The 14,325-nt window shown below is 36.9% G+C and overlaps 2 protein-coding genes across 2 annotated transcripts in view; one reads left to right on the top strand and one right to left on the bottom strand.

Moving 5' to 3' along the window:
- Positions 1–276: 276 nt before the first annotated feature.
- On the bottom strand, positions 277–2,461 carry LOC150074878 (PI-actitoxin-Axm2b-like; the record flags this gene model as incomplete). The annotated part of the gene is made up of 2 exons (XM_090389429.1): positions 2,393–2,461; positions 277–444 (listed from the first exon to the last, which is right to left on the bottom strand). Coding segments are annotated over exons 1-2 (220 nt in total), but the record flags the coding sequence as incomplete, so codon positions are not given.
- A 4,124-nt stretch (positions 2,462–6,585) lies between these two features.
- The window catches only part of LOC150074879 (actinia tenebrosa protease inhibitors-like), a 127,028-nt gene continuing 119,288 nt past the window's right edge, over positions 6,586–14,325 (top strand). The window contains exons 1-6 of the mRNA XM_090389432.1: positions 6,586–6,653; positions 8,477–8,647; positions 9,445–9,606; positions 10,285–10,473; positions 10,747–10,926; positions 11,408–11,587. Coding sequence (XP_090245558.1) covers positions 6,605–6,653; positions 8,477–8,647; positions 9,445–9,606; positions 10,285–10,473; positions 10,747–10,926; positions 11,408–11,587 — 931 coding nt within the window. The 5' untranslated portion in view covers positions 6,586–6,604. The remainder of the gene's footprint in view (positions 6,654–8,476; positions 8,648–9,444; positions 9,607–10,284; positions 10,474–10,746; positions 10,927–11,407; positions 11,588–14,325) is intronic.

The raw sequence follows: 14,325 nt of genomic DNA on the forward strand, positions 1-14,325 counted from the left end.
GAATTTCTTTCTTAAGATTGTGTTTAGAATGTATTATGGTACTCCAAACCAACTGCTCTCTCTTCGTCCCAAGCATAAATGAGTAGGTACAATAACGTATATTATGTAAAATCAATATGACTTTATGTGTTTATAATTAAGCTAATAATTTAAGCATTACCATTTGAACAACAGATAATTAAATGTTACTTGATTAATTGAACAACGTACAATGCAGAGAGAATCATTTAGTTACCCGAAAAACTATTTTTAAGAATTTATTCAAACCAAACTTACCACCACACCTTGCTAAGCATTCTTCTTCGGACTTGAAGTTGTTTTCATTGCCCTGACATCCACCGTAGATGAACCTCTGGCATTTTCCTGTCTCTGGGTCGAAGAAGAAACGAGGCATGTAAGCTAAACACATCCCCTCCTCAGGTTTCAGATGACAAATCTCATCACCTGCGAAAAGAAATTATTATATTAAGATGCAGTCTCAATTAAGTTTTGATTCTTTACAAATTAATATTACTAATATCATTCTCGTGGTTCATGCAAATTTAATTTTAAACTATGTCCGCAAGCAAACTCGCTGATTGTTTGCTCCATCTAAAAGTTGACATTTTGATTTCCATACCTCTCTAAACTACTAATTTGTGGTGGAGGTGGGAAATAAAAATAGCAATTCTAAAATAATACAAAATTAAAGAAGGTTTCCTCACAAGAGAACCATTTCCGAATGCGTATTCTTCTTATTATTATTATCTTTTTCTTCTCTTATGCATTTTTTTTCCATTCGGCGATGGGTACTCGTACCAGATGCGTGTGGTGGTTAAGTCCGGCTGTTATTGCTGGTCAAAGAATTCTCTGACTATCCTACAGATGTTTAGGATCGTTGTTTTCTGGTATTCCTTGTAGGTTTTCTCTGGGAGGTTTGTTGCTGTTAAGCTCTTCACCACAATGCCTGTGGTGGACACGGTGGTCGGGGTGGTCGTTACTTGTTCCATATGCTACATGTCTTTTGCTTCCTGTCTAAGGTCAGTGCACTCCTAATCTTTTCCTGTAGATTTTCTGAAGGTTCATCTTGTTGGGCACCATGGTAGGTAGATACGGTAGGAAATCTTTTCATTGTTTTTTCTGAGAGTTATGTCTGGTCTGTTGTGCCCGATCTACAACTTGTGGTTAGAGGTCTCTTGTACAGCCTGAGGTTCGTACTTATAATTATTATTATAAGAAGCGATCTTAGCAATCCCAAATGAAATTATTAATATTTTAACTAGATTTTATTTATTGGAAAATGACAGCGAAAATGCAGTGTTAAAAAAAAAAATGCTGCATCCCTAATTAGAAAGTAACGGAATTTTACTTTAACCCCCCCCCGCTTCGTTATAATAGAAAATCTAGTGAGATGTTTAGTATTCGAAATCTCTTTTTGTCATATATATATATATATACTGCCCTACCATTTATATATCCAGAACACCCCTCTATGGATGGGGAAATAGGCCCTATGCATGCAACACGTCACAGAACCTGCAATAAATATGCACACTGGGCTTCGAACAGAAAATTGCAAAAGTGGGCATGCAAGATGACACGTTCAACAGAATTACCTCAACAGTTAAACAGAATTGATCACCTCTACAAATGCTAGACGCCGATTAACATGGTGTAAGGAGAGCGAATCCTGGACTGTAGAGCAATGGAAAGCAGTCCTGTGGACAGACTAATCGAGGTTCGCACTCTACCAGTCTGATGGCCGTTCCTGGATGTGGCAAATTCCAGTGGAACAGTTCCTTCCTGATTGTATCTTCCTAACAGTGACGTTTGGTGGAAGCAGTGTAATGTTATGGTGCTTCTTTCATGGTTTGGCTTGAGTCCATTAGTCGTTATCGACAAAACCATGAATGTTGTGCTATTCCAGGATAGCCTGAACAATTATGCACTTCCAACAGTATGGAAATACTTCGAGGAAGGCCCATACTTGTATCAGCAAGAAAAGGCGCCATGCCATACTACTCTAGTCGTAACAGGGTGGTTTGAGGATATGGGTGTGGAAAAGTTGGATTGCCCAGCCCAGAATATTGATCTGAACCCTATCGAGCATCTTTGGGATGTATTGGATCGTCGGATACGTGCACATGTCGAGATCGCCCAAAGAACAAGGCCGAACTGGTGGCTGCGTTAAAGGCCGAGTGGAGGAACATATCACCTGACATTTATAAAAAGCTGGTTGAGAGAATGCCGCGAAGATTTAAGGCCGTCAAAAGCAAAAGGTTTCAGCACAAAACATTAAATGACACAATAAAAGCTCTTTTTTTTTTGTCTAAAGGCAAGTGTCTGGATAGTAATGGTAGGCCAGTATGTATTCTTCAGTTTTTTTTAAATAAGATGGTAAAAATTAACTTACCCTGGACAGCTACGGCTAACACAAATGCGCAGAGAGCACTAAAGAAATACATTGCAGTATGATTTCTTGTCTTCTGGAAGAAAGAAAGCGGGTATGGAAGTGGCGAGTTTATAAACCGCAGTTTGCAGCAACAGGTGGAATATTTCGTTGGTATCCACTCAAGATAAAGAATCTCGAATGTGGGAAGTTGCCGTTTAGGGGACAGATGTAATCGTTTATTTTATTTTTTTATCTTGGTTATATGTAATAGATAAGCATCGGTTATATTTTTTCACCTCGGTTATACATACAGATAATAATTTTTGACAGTATGTGTGTCGATTATGAGATTCTAACTTTAGTGTAACTGTACACAATAAACGTCTTCGAAATACGTGTACGCACCGCCTAATTCATCGCTTAAATAGATCTACAAACGGCCATAAGTTTTGGATTCTTCCTGAATGAAGAAGTATTCGTCTTATCTTAATTTCTCGCGTGTTTGTTCAATTGCTTTAAACTCAAGCGTCTATCGGTGTTGAAAATTATGAAAGCACGTAGGTTATCTTCGTTGGGAGATTTGGTTCAAACTCCTGCGATAAGTGGAAGGGAGGAAATGAATATTTAGATAATCCCAGAATAAGTATGCCAACCCTTTTCCGATTCCAAGTAAACAGCTCTCTCCTAAATATATTACGTAAATTAAAAAAAAAAAAGCAAACACATTTCTATTCGTGGTTACTCAGAGTGCCTGATCATGGTTCTAGAAAAAGTGATTGATAAATAATGTCTGTTTTTGAATTATTTTAATTTTAATCGAGTCATAATGGATAAACTGTGTACTTTCTTTTTTTGGCCTGTGCCACTTGAAACTGAAATATGAATTAGTAGGATGTACATCAATATCATATTCGACTCCACCAAAAGAAAAGCGAAAACAAATCCTAAAATTACATATCTCTACACTGCTGTAAATAAATTATTCCTTAAAACGCCACTATAACATTTCTAAGGATTGGTAAATTATTGAAAAAGAATACTGGGTGTGCTCACTGTAATATTTTTTTTTCAGTAATTTAGAACTTGACCTCATTCCTGGAATTCCTCTGAGTCTGTCCTCACCCAACACATGAGTGCCAGTTTTCAGCTAGTTACTCATCACCTAGGAACCGCGCCTCCGTAGCCAGGTGGGAAGGAGCAGCAGTGCGTAGCACACGCTTCTTGATTAGACCGGGATTCGAGCCCGTCACCACCAAATACGGAGGATGCGGAAAGATCAGGGAATGACCACTGCATATCCCGGAGCAATATGGCCTTAGTTGCTAATGCTCCTAAAAACCAAAACAACAACAATAACAACCCAGGAACCCTTGGATACGAATTAGATGATGACGTCACTACGTCAATCGCCCTGGTTGCCATACGATTTCTGACTGTGCGCCTTCTATGTTTTTGAATTGCGATTTTCTAGAGAGATTACTTAATTATTTTGGCACATTTATACTTTAATGCATCTAGTGCAACAGGAGGAATTCAGTATTGGGAAAACTTTCTTTTGAATAAGGTAAACTTGCAAGTATCATTAATCTCTCTCAGCTTTCAGTGATCATACACGAATGGGAATTGGCTTGTGATAAAATTAGAAAATTGTTGTTTGTTTGGTTTGTTTGTGGATCAGCAAGTAAATAGTTCTTTAAACAATCCTTTCCAGGATACTGTGTGGCTTCCGAAGGAACAGGTCAACACTTGACCATTTAATCCGCTCGGAAACATCTATACGTGATGCTTTCCTGAAACGTGAGCACCAGGTGTCGGTTTTCTTTGATATGGAAAAAGCGTACGACACGGCTTGGCGATATGGAATTTTAAAAGATAATATATAACTTTGGTCTTAGAGGACACATTGCCCTCTTTATTAAAAACTTCCTTACACACCGGTCTTTCCAAGTTCGTGTAGGATCCACCCTCTCCCGGCCATTCTGCCAAGAAGAGGGAGTTCCACAGCATCAGTTTTAAGCGTTACGCTTTTTGCTATCAAAGTTAACTCTATAACTGAACAACTTCTTCCAACCGTAAACAGTGCCCTCTTTGTAGATGACTTTAGTATCTTTTTGCAGTCATGCAATATGAGGGTCATTGAATGACAATTGCAGCATGCCATAGACCACATCAACTCTTGAGCAGTGACTAATGGTTTTAGGTTCTCGCCACAGAAGACTGTCTGCGTACACTTTTGTCGCAAACGGAACCTACACCCTGAACCAGAACTTAAACTCGGACAAGACATCATCATTCCAGTAGCAGGGGAGACAAAATTCTTGGGGGTCATTTTCGACAAGAAGTTGACTTTTTTACCTTATATTCGGCAACTGCGGACAAAGTGCACAAGAGTGTCCACATTTTAACCGAGTGTCCACGTTTTAGACATGAACGTGACTTTTATTTTACCGAATTTAATCATCTGGCTGAGCCTTATACACTCAGTCAGATTTTATCTGACAATGACAATGTGTCTGCTGTTTTTAGCTTTTTAAAATCTGTAAGCCTTTTTACCCGTATTTAAAATTGAATTGTTATTCCTTTGCTGATATATTTTTTTTACTTTTATACCTTTAATATCTATGTTATATCTTGACATGGTGGCCTAACTAATTAGGTCACTGAATATTTTAATTTTTTATACATGACCTGGATTTGGCGCATTATAGCCTTAGTTGCTAATGCGCCAATAAACCCCAAACCAACCAACCAACCAACAAGCCAGGTCACAAGAATCCAACAACACTTATTGCCTGCTAGTCCTGTATACAGACTACAGGCAGCTAATACACGCTAAATTACTGTCCCAATGGGAACAATCATGGTATGAGCAAGTCACAAATAAGCTCTATCAGATAAAGCCTGTAATCCGACATTGGCAGTCTAGTCTGGGCAGGAATCGCAGAGAGGAAGTTGTTTTAGCTTGCCTCCGCATAGGACACAGTCATCTTACACATGCATTTCTGCTGAAAGCAGATAACTGTCCTATGTGTGAGAACTGTAACACCTATTTAAGTATACGTCACATTTTAACCGAGTGTCCACGTTTTAGACACGAACGTGATTTTTATTTTACCGGTTTTAGTCATCTGGCTGAGCCTTATACACTCAGCCAGATTTTATCCGACAATGACAATGTGTCTGCTGTTTTTAACTTTTTAAAAAAAAAAATGTAAAAATTGAAAATTTTTCAATTTTTACAAAATTATATTAAAAGATGCATAAGTATGTAAATGTGTTTTGGTAGTTATGTACTCTTGTTCCTTTACTTGCATTTATTAATAATTACTGCTTTTTGGTTTCTTATTCATTTTAACGAGGTAACCAGTTTCTAATTATTACTAATTTTCAGTGTATTCTCTTTTTGGACTTGCCGCATTGCTCATGCGCCATAAAAAAAAAATTCATATCAAATGACATTATTCTGATCATACCGCACAGAACACCAACAAAACCAAGGACTTTTTTTATTTCACTTTTCACATCATCACCGTTTCATTTTAAAGGATTCCCCTACTATAAATGTTATTTCCGGTTACCAGTTCGCACTATGAAAAATCAATGGAGAAAAACTACATGCAGTTAGTGATTTGTACAAGAATTATAATAACAATCAGACTTCAGAGAAATGCTATTAATTAAGGCCCTCGAATTAACAACACAATATGAAAATTAAATTGAATATATTAAGAAGGCAAAGACTGATAAAACTTAATACGTTTCTGATTACTGTCTAATTTGAATTAAATTAAAATCGCCTCCGAAATCTTACATAATTAAGCAAATTACAAATCCCAGAGAATCTATTTAGAGCTATATTCAGTTAAAAAAAAAAAAAAAAAACTCAGAAGTAGTCCACAGTAAATTAATTTGCCACGCAAGTATAACGATCTGGAATCTCTGCCTTTTTGGAGAATTATTATTCAGAAAACGTAACTACTCGTAATTTGTTGCATCATTATACCAAAGATAAAATGACACTAGTTTCAAATTGCTGTTTACTGCTGTCATAAGTGGATTTTGTTCAGCCGTTAGAGACAACTTAATCACCATCAAAACATATTTCCTGTCCCACGTATGTCGCAGCGAGGAATAAACATATGGTTAGTCTCACGATAATCCATAAATATATAAAAAGGAGATAATCGCAGTTAATTTTTTTGCTTCATCTGGCAACGAATCGTCTATGCAATAATGAAGTCTCTTGTGATACTTTGTGGCTTTTTGTTCTCTGTAGCTTATGGTAAGAAGTAAAACTTTTATTTATCGTTTTTTTTATAAGTCTGTCACAGAAAAAATAATTTTATTAGTTGATGTGAATGCACTCTTGCTCAAATATAAAAAGGTATTGTATTCGCAGAAAATGTCATAGTGTGATAATTCCTGCTTCAATGTACTTCGTGAACAACAACAGATAAATGCTGTCACTCCGTTTGGCATTTTTCCACGTGCCTGAGAATTTTTAAACATCTCGGAATATTTCTAATTTTCAATAAATGCATATATATCAATAACTGTTTCAATAAATCAATAACTAAGGCATGATACAGAGGATAAAATCACTTCAAGCAGTGACTTTTTATTATTCTCTTTAAAGAAGCATACTTTTTTTTTTTTCAATTAATATTGAAGCGACTCAGCCCATGAGTTATCAGCGTATCACTGTAAACTATGTTCATTTCAGGATAGACTAACTGATTGTGGGTTTAAACCTCTACAGTGTCTACACCACTGTTTCAGCCCTAGTTTGTAGCACAGTTGTTATCACCGTTCTCCCATGTTTTATGGATATTTCGCAACATGGCTAAGTTAATCAATTAGTTAGTCGGTCTCAGACATGGTTTTTCTTTCGGAAACTCGGGTTTTTCGCCCACCAAATAGCAAATCTGCCAAAGAATACACGCAGATAGGCATACTGGAATATACTGACACCTCAAAGCCTTAGTTGCTTTGGCCTAATCTAACAGCAGACTCAGTCCCATTTGTAAAGCTGCAGTAAGTTACTATCCAAGGTATTCGAATCCCCCCCTCTTTACTTATGGGTAGTGAAACATTAACTTGGCCACGAAAGCTGTAAAGTTGAGGATAAGCGATAACCTTCAGTGCAGTCACTCAGAGTTAAGTTAAGAATTAAACCTTGATACGATATGAACTACGATATCAGGCAAAATTGGTCTTAGTTGCCAGTAAATCCATCAAACTATCCATCTCAAATGTTAACCATGCACCCTTCCCCCTTCAAAAATGAGTGACAAATGGAGAAACAGCTTTACTGTGAAGATGGATTACAAAGATTGTAAATATCTTTATAGATATTTACAATCCTGTCCTGATATAGATCATATTGTAATTAGAATAAATAAAATGGCCTCATTATTATTAGTGGTTGATTAAGACTGATAGGGAGTTATAAAAGATAATAACGTCTAAGGGGATTTATTTCAGTCTCTTTCTCGTATGCAGCGACTATCTTTTATATTATTTCGTTTTGCTCAATATGTATTCAAGAAGACAATTGTGGATTAAGAATAGGTAAGTTCCACTACTGAAACGTGATGTTATTCATCAGATTTTACTGGTTTGTTCAACCCACTTTAACTTTTTCTTTAAATTTTCCGTAATTTTGATGATATTGACGACATCTGCTTCCGAGATGCTTAGCGATATCGTTGCTAGCTGCCCGTGCTATGGCTCGTTTCCAAAAACGTTTGCAAGAAATTCGTCCGCGGAGGTTGCAAGGGGAACCAAGGGGAATAACTTTATAAAGTCAAGAGTATACGAGCACAAATGGCACGAACTAAGTACAAGATGAAATTTAAACATTGCCTTGCCATAAACAGTTCTTGCGCAGTTTGATCCGCTGCTGGACGAAGTTGAGAAGTTCTTTCTGCTAGAAGGAGATGAATTTTAAATCTCTGTTATATATTTAAATAATAAATTATATTTAATTTTTAAATTACTACTTTAATACTTCTTCATTGCCTGTTTAATAACAAAGCCATTTATGTTACCATGTTTTTTAACCTAGCTTGAATTTTTCTAATTATTGTCATCTTGCTTCTACAGCTGACAGCGATGTCTGTTCTCAAAAAGCGGAAACCGGCGTGTGTGATGCTTACATGATTCGCTATTTCTTCAATAAACAAACGAGAACCTGTGAACAATTCGTCTACGGGGGCTGCGGAGGAAACGAAAATAACTTCAGAACTCTAAGAGAGTGTGAAGATAGCTGCGAAGGTATGTTCAAGTTACCCGAAAATTAGGCTTAATCCGAGGACTTAAGTTTGTTAAATCGTTAATATAAATTTTAATTAAAAAAAGGGGAAATCAAATGTATTTAATTTTATATTGATGACTGTTACCGTGTTATTAATCTCAACTTATTTTTCGAACATTGGTTATTGTCATTGTTCTTCCACATCTAATAGAATCAGTCTAAGCACGCTGGTCCAGTGCGAGTTGGTAGATCGAACGTATTTAACAGTCAGGGGCTTGAACTCCGGTTTACTCAAAGAGCGTGTGCTACTGCACTCCTGGACTTGACCACTCGGCTACGGAGGACTCTCCCTAGTATAACTTTGTATTATCTGCTACAAATTTATTTTATCGTCCAGTTAAACAGCCAAACAGACCAAATAATTCAATCCAATTACAGACACAATATGTTACGTTTCATACCCCTAGTTTTTATTTTTCTGATTTAACATGCACCCAACCTTAAACATTGTCCTCACGAGTAGTAAGGTGGTTATAATCACCGTCCTCTCCCCAAGACTGGATGGACAGGGCACGGATTCGAATCCTGTCAATGACACGTGAAGCCCCTATAAGTTTTTTTTTTAGTCCGTGGCTGAGTTAGTTGGTTTTATTCCCTGAAACTCAGGTTTCAATTCAGGCAAAACAGGAAAACTGACTAAAGAACATGTAATTTATCGACACAATACACATGGTATGAGGTTGTTCGGTAACCTTAATATACCATTTTTTTAACCTAACACTTTGTCTATCTAAGTATTATTGTCTTCTTTCTATAGATGTGTGTTCTCAAGAACCTGTACGAGGCACGTGTTACAATTCCCTGCCTCGATATTATTTCAACAAAAAAACAGGAGTCTGTGAGCAATTCAGCTACTCGGGCTGCAGGGGAAACAAAAATAACTTCAAAACTTTAGAAGACTGCGAGAACAGATGCAGCGGTAAGTTTATTGATACTAACACAATCATGTTTAATTACATTGAATATGAAATTGAAATAAATTATTATTCTCAAATAAAAGTGAAGTTAACGATATTAGCTATCTTATATTTTGGACCATAATGTGCACTAAGTTTCCCATAGATTAAAGTGGCCCAAAATTATCCTGAATATCGTAGTTTGAAGGTTTAAACTATTGCACGTGGAGAGTACAAAATAGTTTTCAGGATTCAAGATACCTAATGTACTTTTAAGTAAATTTTGGAGTATATCTTTCGATCCATTCTCGATTTACGCCGATAAGCACTTTGGTTTCCAAGTTACGATGTCTCCAAAAAAGTAAAAATTTTCTGTTAGTGAGTCCTTTTTATGCGCTGCTTATGCCACACCAAGATCTGTAGAAGAATAAGAAAAAGAATTCGAAAAAAAGATACCCTTAAAACATAATTTTTGAACGTTTCTTTGAAAACATTGCTGTATATTAGAATTCGCATCATATTATGGTCCATAAAATGAACTAATTCATATTGTTTTAATTCATTTATCCAAATAATTGTTACACCTGGAGTGTGTGGAATTTTGTTCGGGGCTTAATGAAATACAAAGTAATACAAAGGATTAATAATTGATGAACATATTGCTCTTACCTTATACTATAATAACGTGCTTATAATTATAGTACCTTCAGTTCAGATGGCTGATACAAATTCATGTTTCCTGCCACCCGTACCCGGTTCCTGCAAAGGCCATTTCAGTCGCTTTTATTACAATGCTACGAGTGGACAGTGCATGAACTTCACCTACGGAGGATGCGGCGGGAATGATAACAACTTTATCTCCAAGGGCTTATGTGAACTGAGATGTTCAGGTAAGGGTAACAACTTATTTGTTTTCTAATGCTTTTATTCCTTATAATCTTTTAGTTTTCCAATAAGTTCGTTATGTCTGAACCATTGTGCCATCAAAACAAGTCAACTAGCCATAGAATGCAAGCAGTTTACAGACACGAAACGCTCACGTAGCATTGACTCGTCCATTATTTTTCACAATCCACACCAAACTCTCCCTTTAATGAAAACTTGAATTGTCACTCGTCTGTGTAACAGCATTTTATTCAGCTTATGCATTTCTTTAATTCTAGGTGTAAGAAACTATTCTCGTGACTGCAAACTGAAACCAGAGACAGGACCCTGCCGTGAGAGCAAACATCGCTACTACTACAATTCCACAACCGGAAGGTGCGAATCATTTATTTACGGTGGATGCGGTGGAAACGGCAATAATTTCGTCTTCAAGATGGACTGTGAAAAGAACTGCAAACGTAAGAGCGTTTATTATGGATGGTTATAGAAAAGCTCAGTGAAAATTACAATAAACTTAAGCTTATATGTATATATATGCAAAGATAGATATGTATATATACAGAGGTTTGGTAATATATACGATACATAGTACATAGATATAGGATGAACAGTTTGGTAATATAAAAGATGCCCATTAAAACATACTTTGATTCATAATCCGTTTATTTCTGAAATATGAAAGGATATCATCTATTCTTGAGCTTCCAAGAACCTTTAACTTAGTAAACGTCGAAGTCCAGAACACTTCACTCGTTCCACGTTTCCCATTAACAGCAGTTTTAAACTATTCATGAATTTTCTTCAATAAATTTTTCAAGAATTCGGTAATATTATAAATATCAGTTAATTCAAAATGTTTTTCAACTTAATAATGATGTTCACGAATAATCAGTTTAATTCATGAAAGTAAACTAACAATATTGTTTACTTTGCCCATAGTACACAGGTCGAATACTAATGACTGCCATTTGGAACCGGAAACTGGCTTATGCAGGGCCCGCTTCCTTCGGTACTTTTACAATCCCAAGACTGGACAATGCGAAATATTTACTTATGGAGGTTGTGGAGGAAACAATAACAACTTTGAAGAGAAAGAAGAATGCGAAAGCCAATGCCGAGGTAAATATTAAAATTAATTTCAGTTGATATTATCAATATTTTATGATCTTTTTTATTTCTTGTTCTACAAAACAAGCGCGGTATAGAGCTGGCATGATTGAAAAATATCAGTATCCCTACAAAACGTGAAATATTACGTTATGCAGAACTGCATTCAGAGAAGTTTTTAAGAAAAATGCTCCTTCACTTCATAAAAAAGATGACTATTGGTATAGTTAAGTTGATTCTTTTGGTTTGTCTATTCTAAACCAGACCTTGGTTTCTAGGTTTATGCATCTGCCAGATGTTGTAGCATGATATAGCGATATCCACCAATGCAGCCTTTTCTGATCCCTCATTCAAAGCCTTTGTACAAGCAAATGAAATATCTTTGTCACTTTGGAGTAGGTAGTTGCTTCTACCGTACGCGTGTAAACAAAATTCCTCACAGATCACCGGGCCTCGGGTGCCGACAGATTTAATGACCAGGCGATCTTTCCCAAAGCGATTGATATACAGTTGCCTCCTGTGAAACCAGTTGTAATCCCTCCTGGTGTAGTTCAATTAAAAGAGACCATTTCAAAGTAAACTCTTTCAAAGTAAATCACAAATCCTTTTTTTTTTTTCTCTTTGTTATGTGTCAGAAAGCTTTTGACACCATATGGCGGCATGGTATACTTAGTGATCTTTATTCACTCGGTCTACGGGGCAACCTTTCCATATTTGTTCAGAACTTTCTACACACTAGATCGTTTCAAATAAGATACCAAAATTACCTCTCTACAATTTTCATCAAGAAGAAGGTGTTCAGTACTGAGTGCCACTCAGGGATCAGTACTGAGTGCCACTCTTTTTGCTCTTAGAATCGATTCCATCACTAAACAGCTTCCAAACACAGTTCAGACTTACCTTTATGCGGATGACCTTTCCATCTCCTGCCATTCTCAATCCATGAGATCTATTGAAAGGCAGCTTCAGATATCACTGAATAAAATACAACAATGGGCCAGTCTTAACGGCTATCGACTCTCACAACAGAAAACAGTTGCTATCCATTTTTGTAGACAACGCAAAGTCCATCTGGATCCTGAACTTCAAATTTCCAACGTCTCCATCCCAGTCACTACTAACATCAGATTTCTAGGATTAATCCTTGACAACAAATTAAATTTCTTAGACCATGTTAAAAATGTACGTACTTCCTGTTTAAAAAAGTTAAATGTACTCAGAACTTTATTTGCCCTAACAACACGGGGTGAAGATTGCGCCTCCTTGCTTCAATTACACAGAGAATTAATCAGATTCCGTTCTCGATTATGGTGCTCCTGTCTGTGATTCTGCCAGAGCAAGTGCTTTACGCTGGCTTTATCCAGTTCAGCACAGTGCCTTGAGGATTGCACTTGGGGGTTTCAGAACGTCACCAGCACATAGCCTCTATATTGACGCTCATGACCGCTTCCCCGTTAACTCTACGTAGGAAAACACTGTTACTGAAGTATGCTGTCAAAATACAAAGTTGTGCCTCTCATCCAATTCAGTCATACCTATTCAATCCACCATTAGTAAACCTCTACAGAAATAAGCCTAGTATAGTAAAACCAGCTGGTCTTCGCCTTCTTGAACTGGCCCCGGGTGCGAAGCGTTCTGTGGCCAAGCGATCTCAGTGCGTGTATCAAAGCGAAATATCTAAAGAGCTTTTGCCATTACATATTGTATTTATTTCTGAATACCGTTTTCCTCATTTCATATTGCAGTAGCTCTTTCGTTCTACAAGAAGTAGGCAAAGGCCCAGAAAGGAAAGACACCTTTCTGTTTCTTTTTCTGTATTACTAACACAACTAATAATAAATAAATTAATTATTTGTTTATACTGCGATACGACCAAACGGTCAGAGGAGTTCACAAAATAGACAGAATACAAGAAACAGCACCGTATTCAGCAGTCACGGGCTTGAACCCCGGTCACTCAAGGCACGTGTACTTATACACCCGCGCCCCTGACCACTAGGCTACGGCGGCCTCTGCCGCTTGGTCACCTCGTGGCACTGCTCCTGCCTCCCCATGGCGGGGCCGGTAACCTGGGTGGTTCAGGAACCATTAATTATAAACAAGTTTTGATAAAATGTTATTAACCAGTAATTTTTTTATTAGAACTTGACTGTTAAAATTATATTATAATAATTAATTATTTCTGTTTCTTGCAGATGCTTGATGTTGATCCTTAGAATGGAGAGCATTATGGCGTAAGCTGCCAATGTGCTGAAAAAAAATGAACAGCTAATCTCAGAATGGAACGAATTCTTCTGGAAAGTAAATGAAGATTACAACCTTCATTTACAACGAAAAGAATAAATTACAACGAAATTATTACAACGAAAAGAATAAATAAATAATAAAATAATTTCTTGTTGTGTTTTATATATCTTTTTAATACAGATTTTACAGAAATTATAACCTAAAAGGGCCCCAGGTGCCAAGCGATTGTGACTGAGCGATTTATCTGTGCCTTATAGTGCGATTTCCAAAAAGTGATATATAGTTCTTTTACGTTCCTCTCGTTAAGTAATCTATTTATTTTATAACTGCTCTTGCTACAAAAGTACCTGTACAGAGCAAGAAAGGCAAGCCACCTTTCTTTTTTCATAGTCTTATTACTAACCCCCTACTACTACTCGCTTGGTCACACCAGGCACTGCTCCTGCCTCCCCGTGGCGGGGCCGGAAACCTTGGCAGAAAAGCTCATCTGCCAGGGGCGAAAA

The sequence above is a fragment of the Mastigoproctus giganteus genome, unplaced genomic scaffold, assembly GCF_048544385.1.
Source record: "Mastigoproctus giganteus isolate SK-2022 unplaced genomic scaffold, ASM4854438v1 scaffold_17, whole genome shotgun sequence".
In the NCBI taxonomy this organism is placed as follows: Eukaryota; Metazoa; Arthropoda; class Arachnida; order Uropygi; family Thelyphonidae; genus Mastigoproctus; species Mastigoproctus giganteus.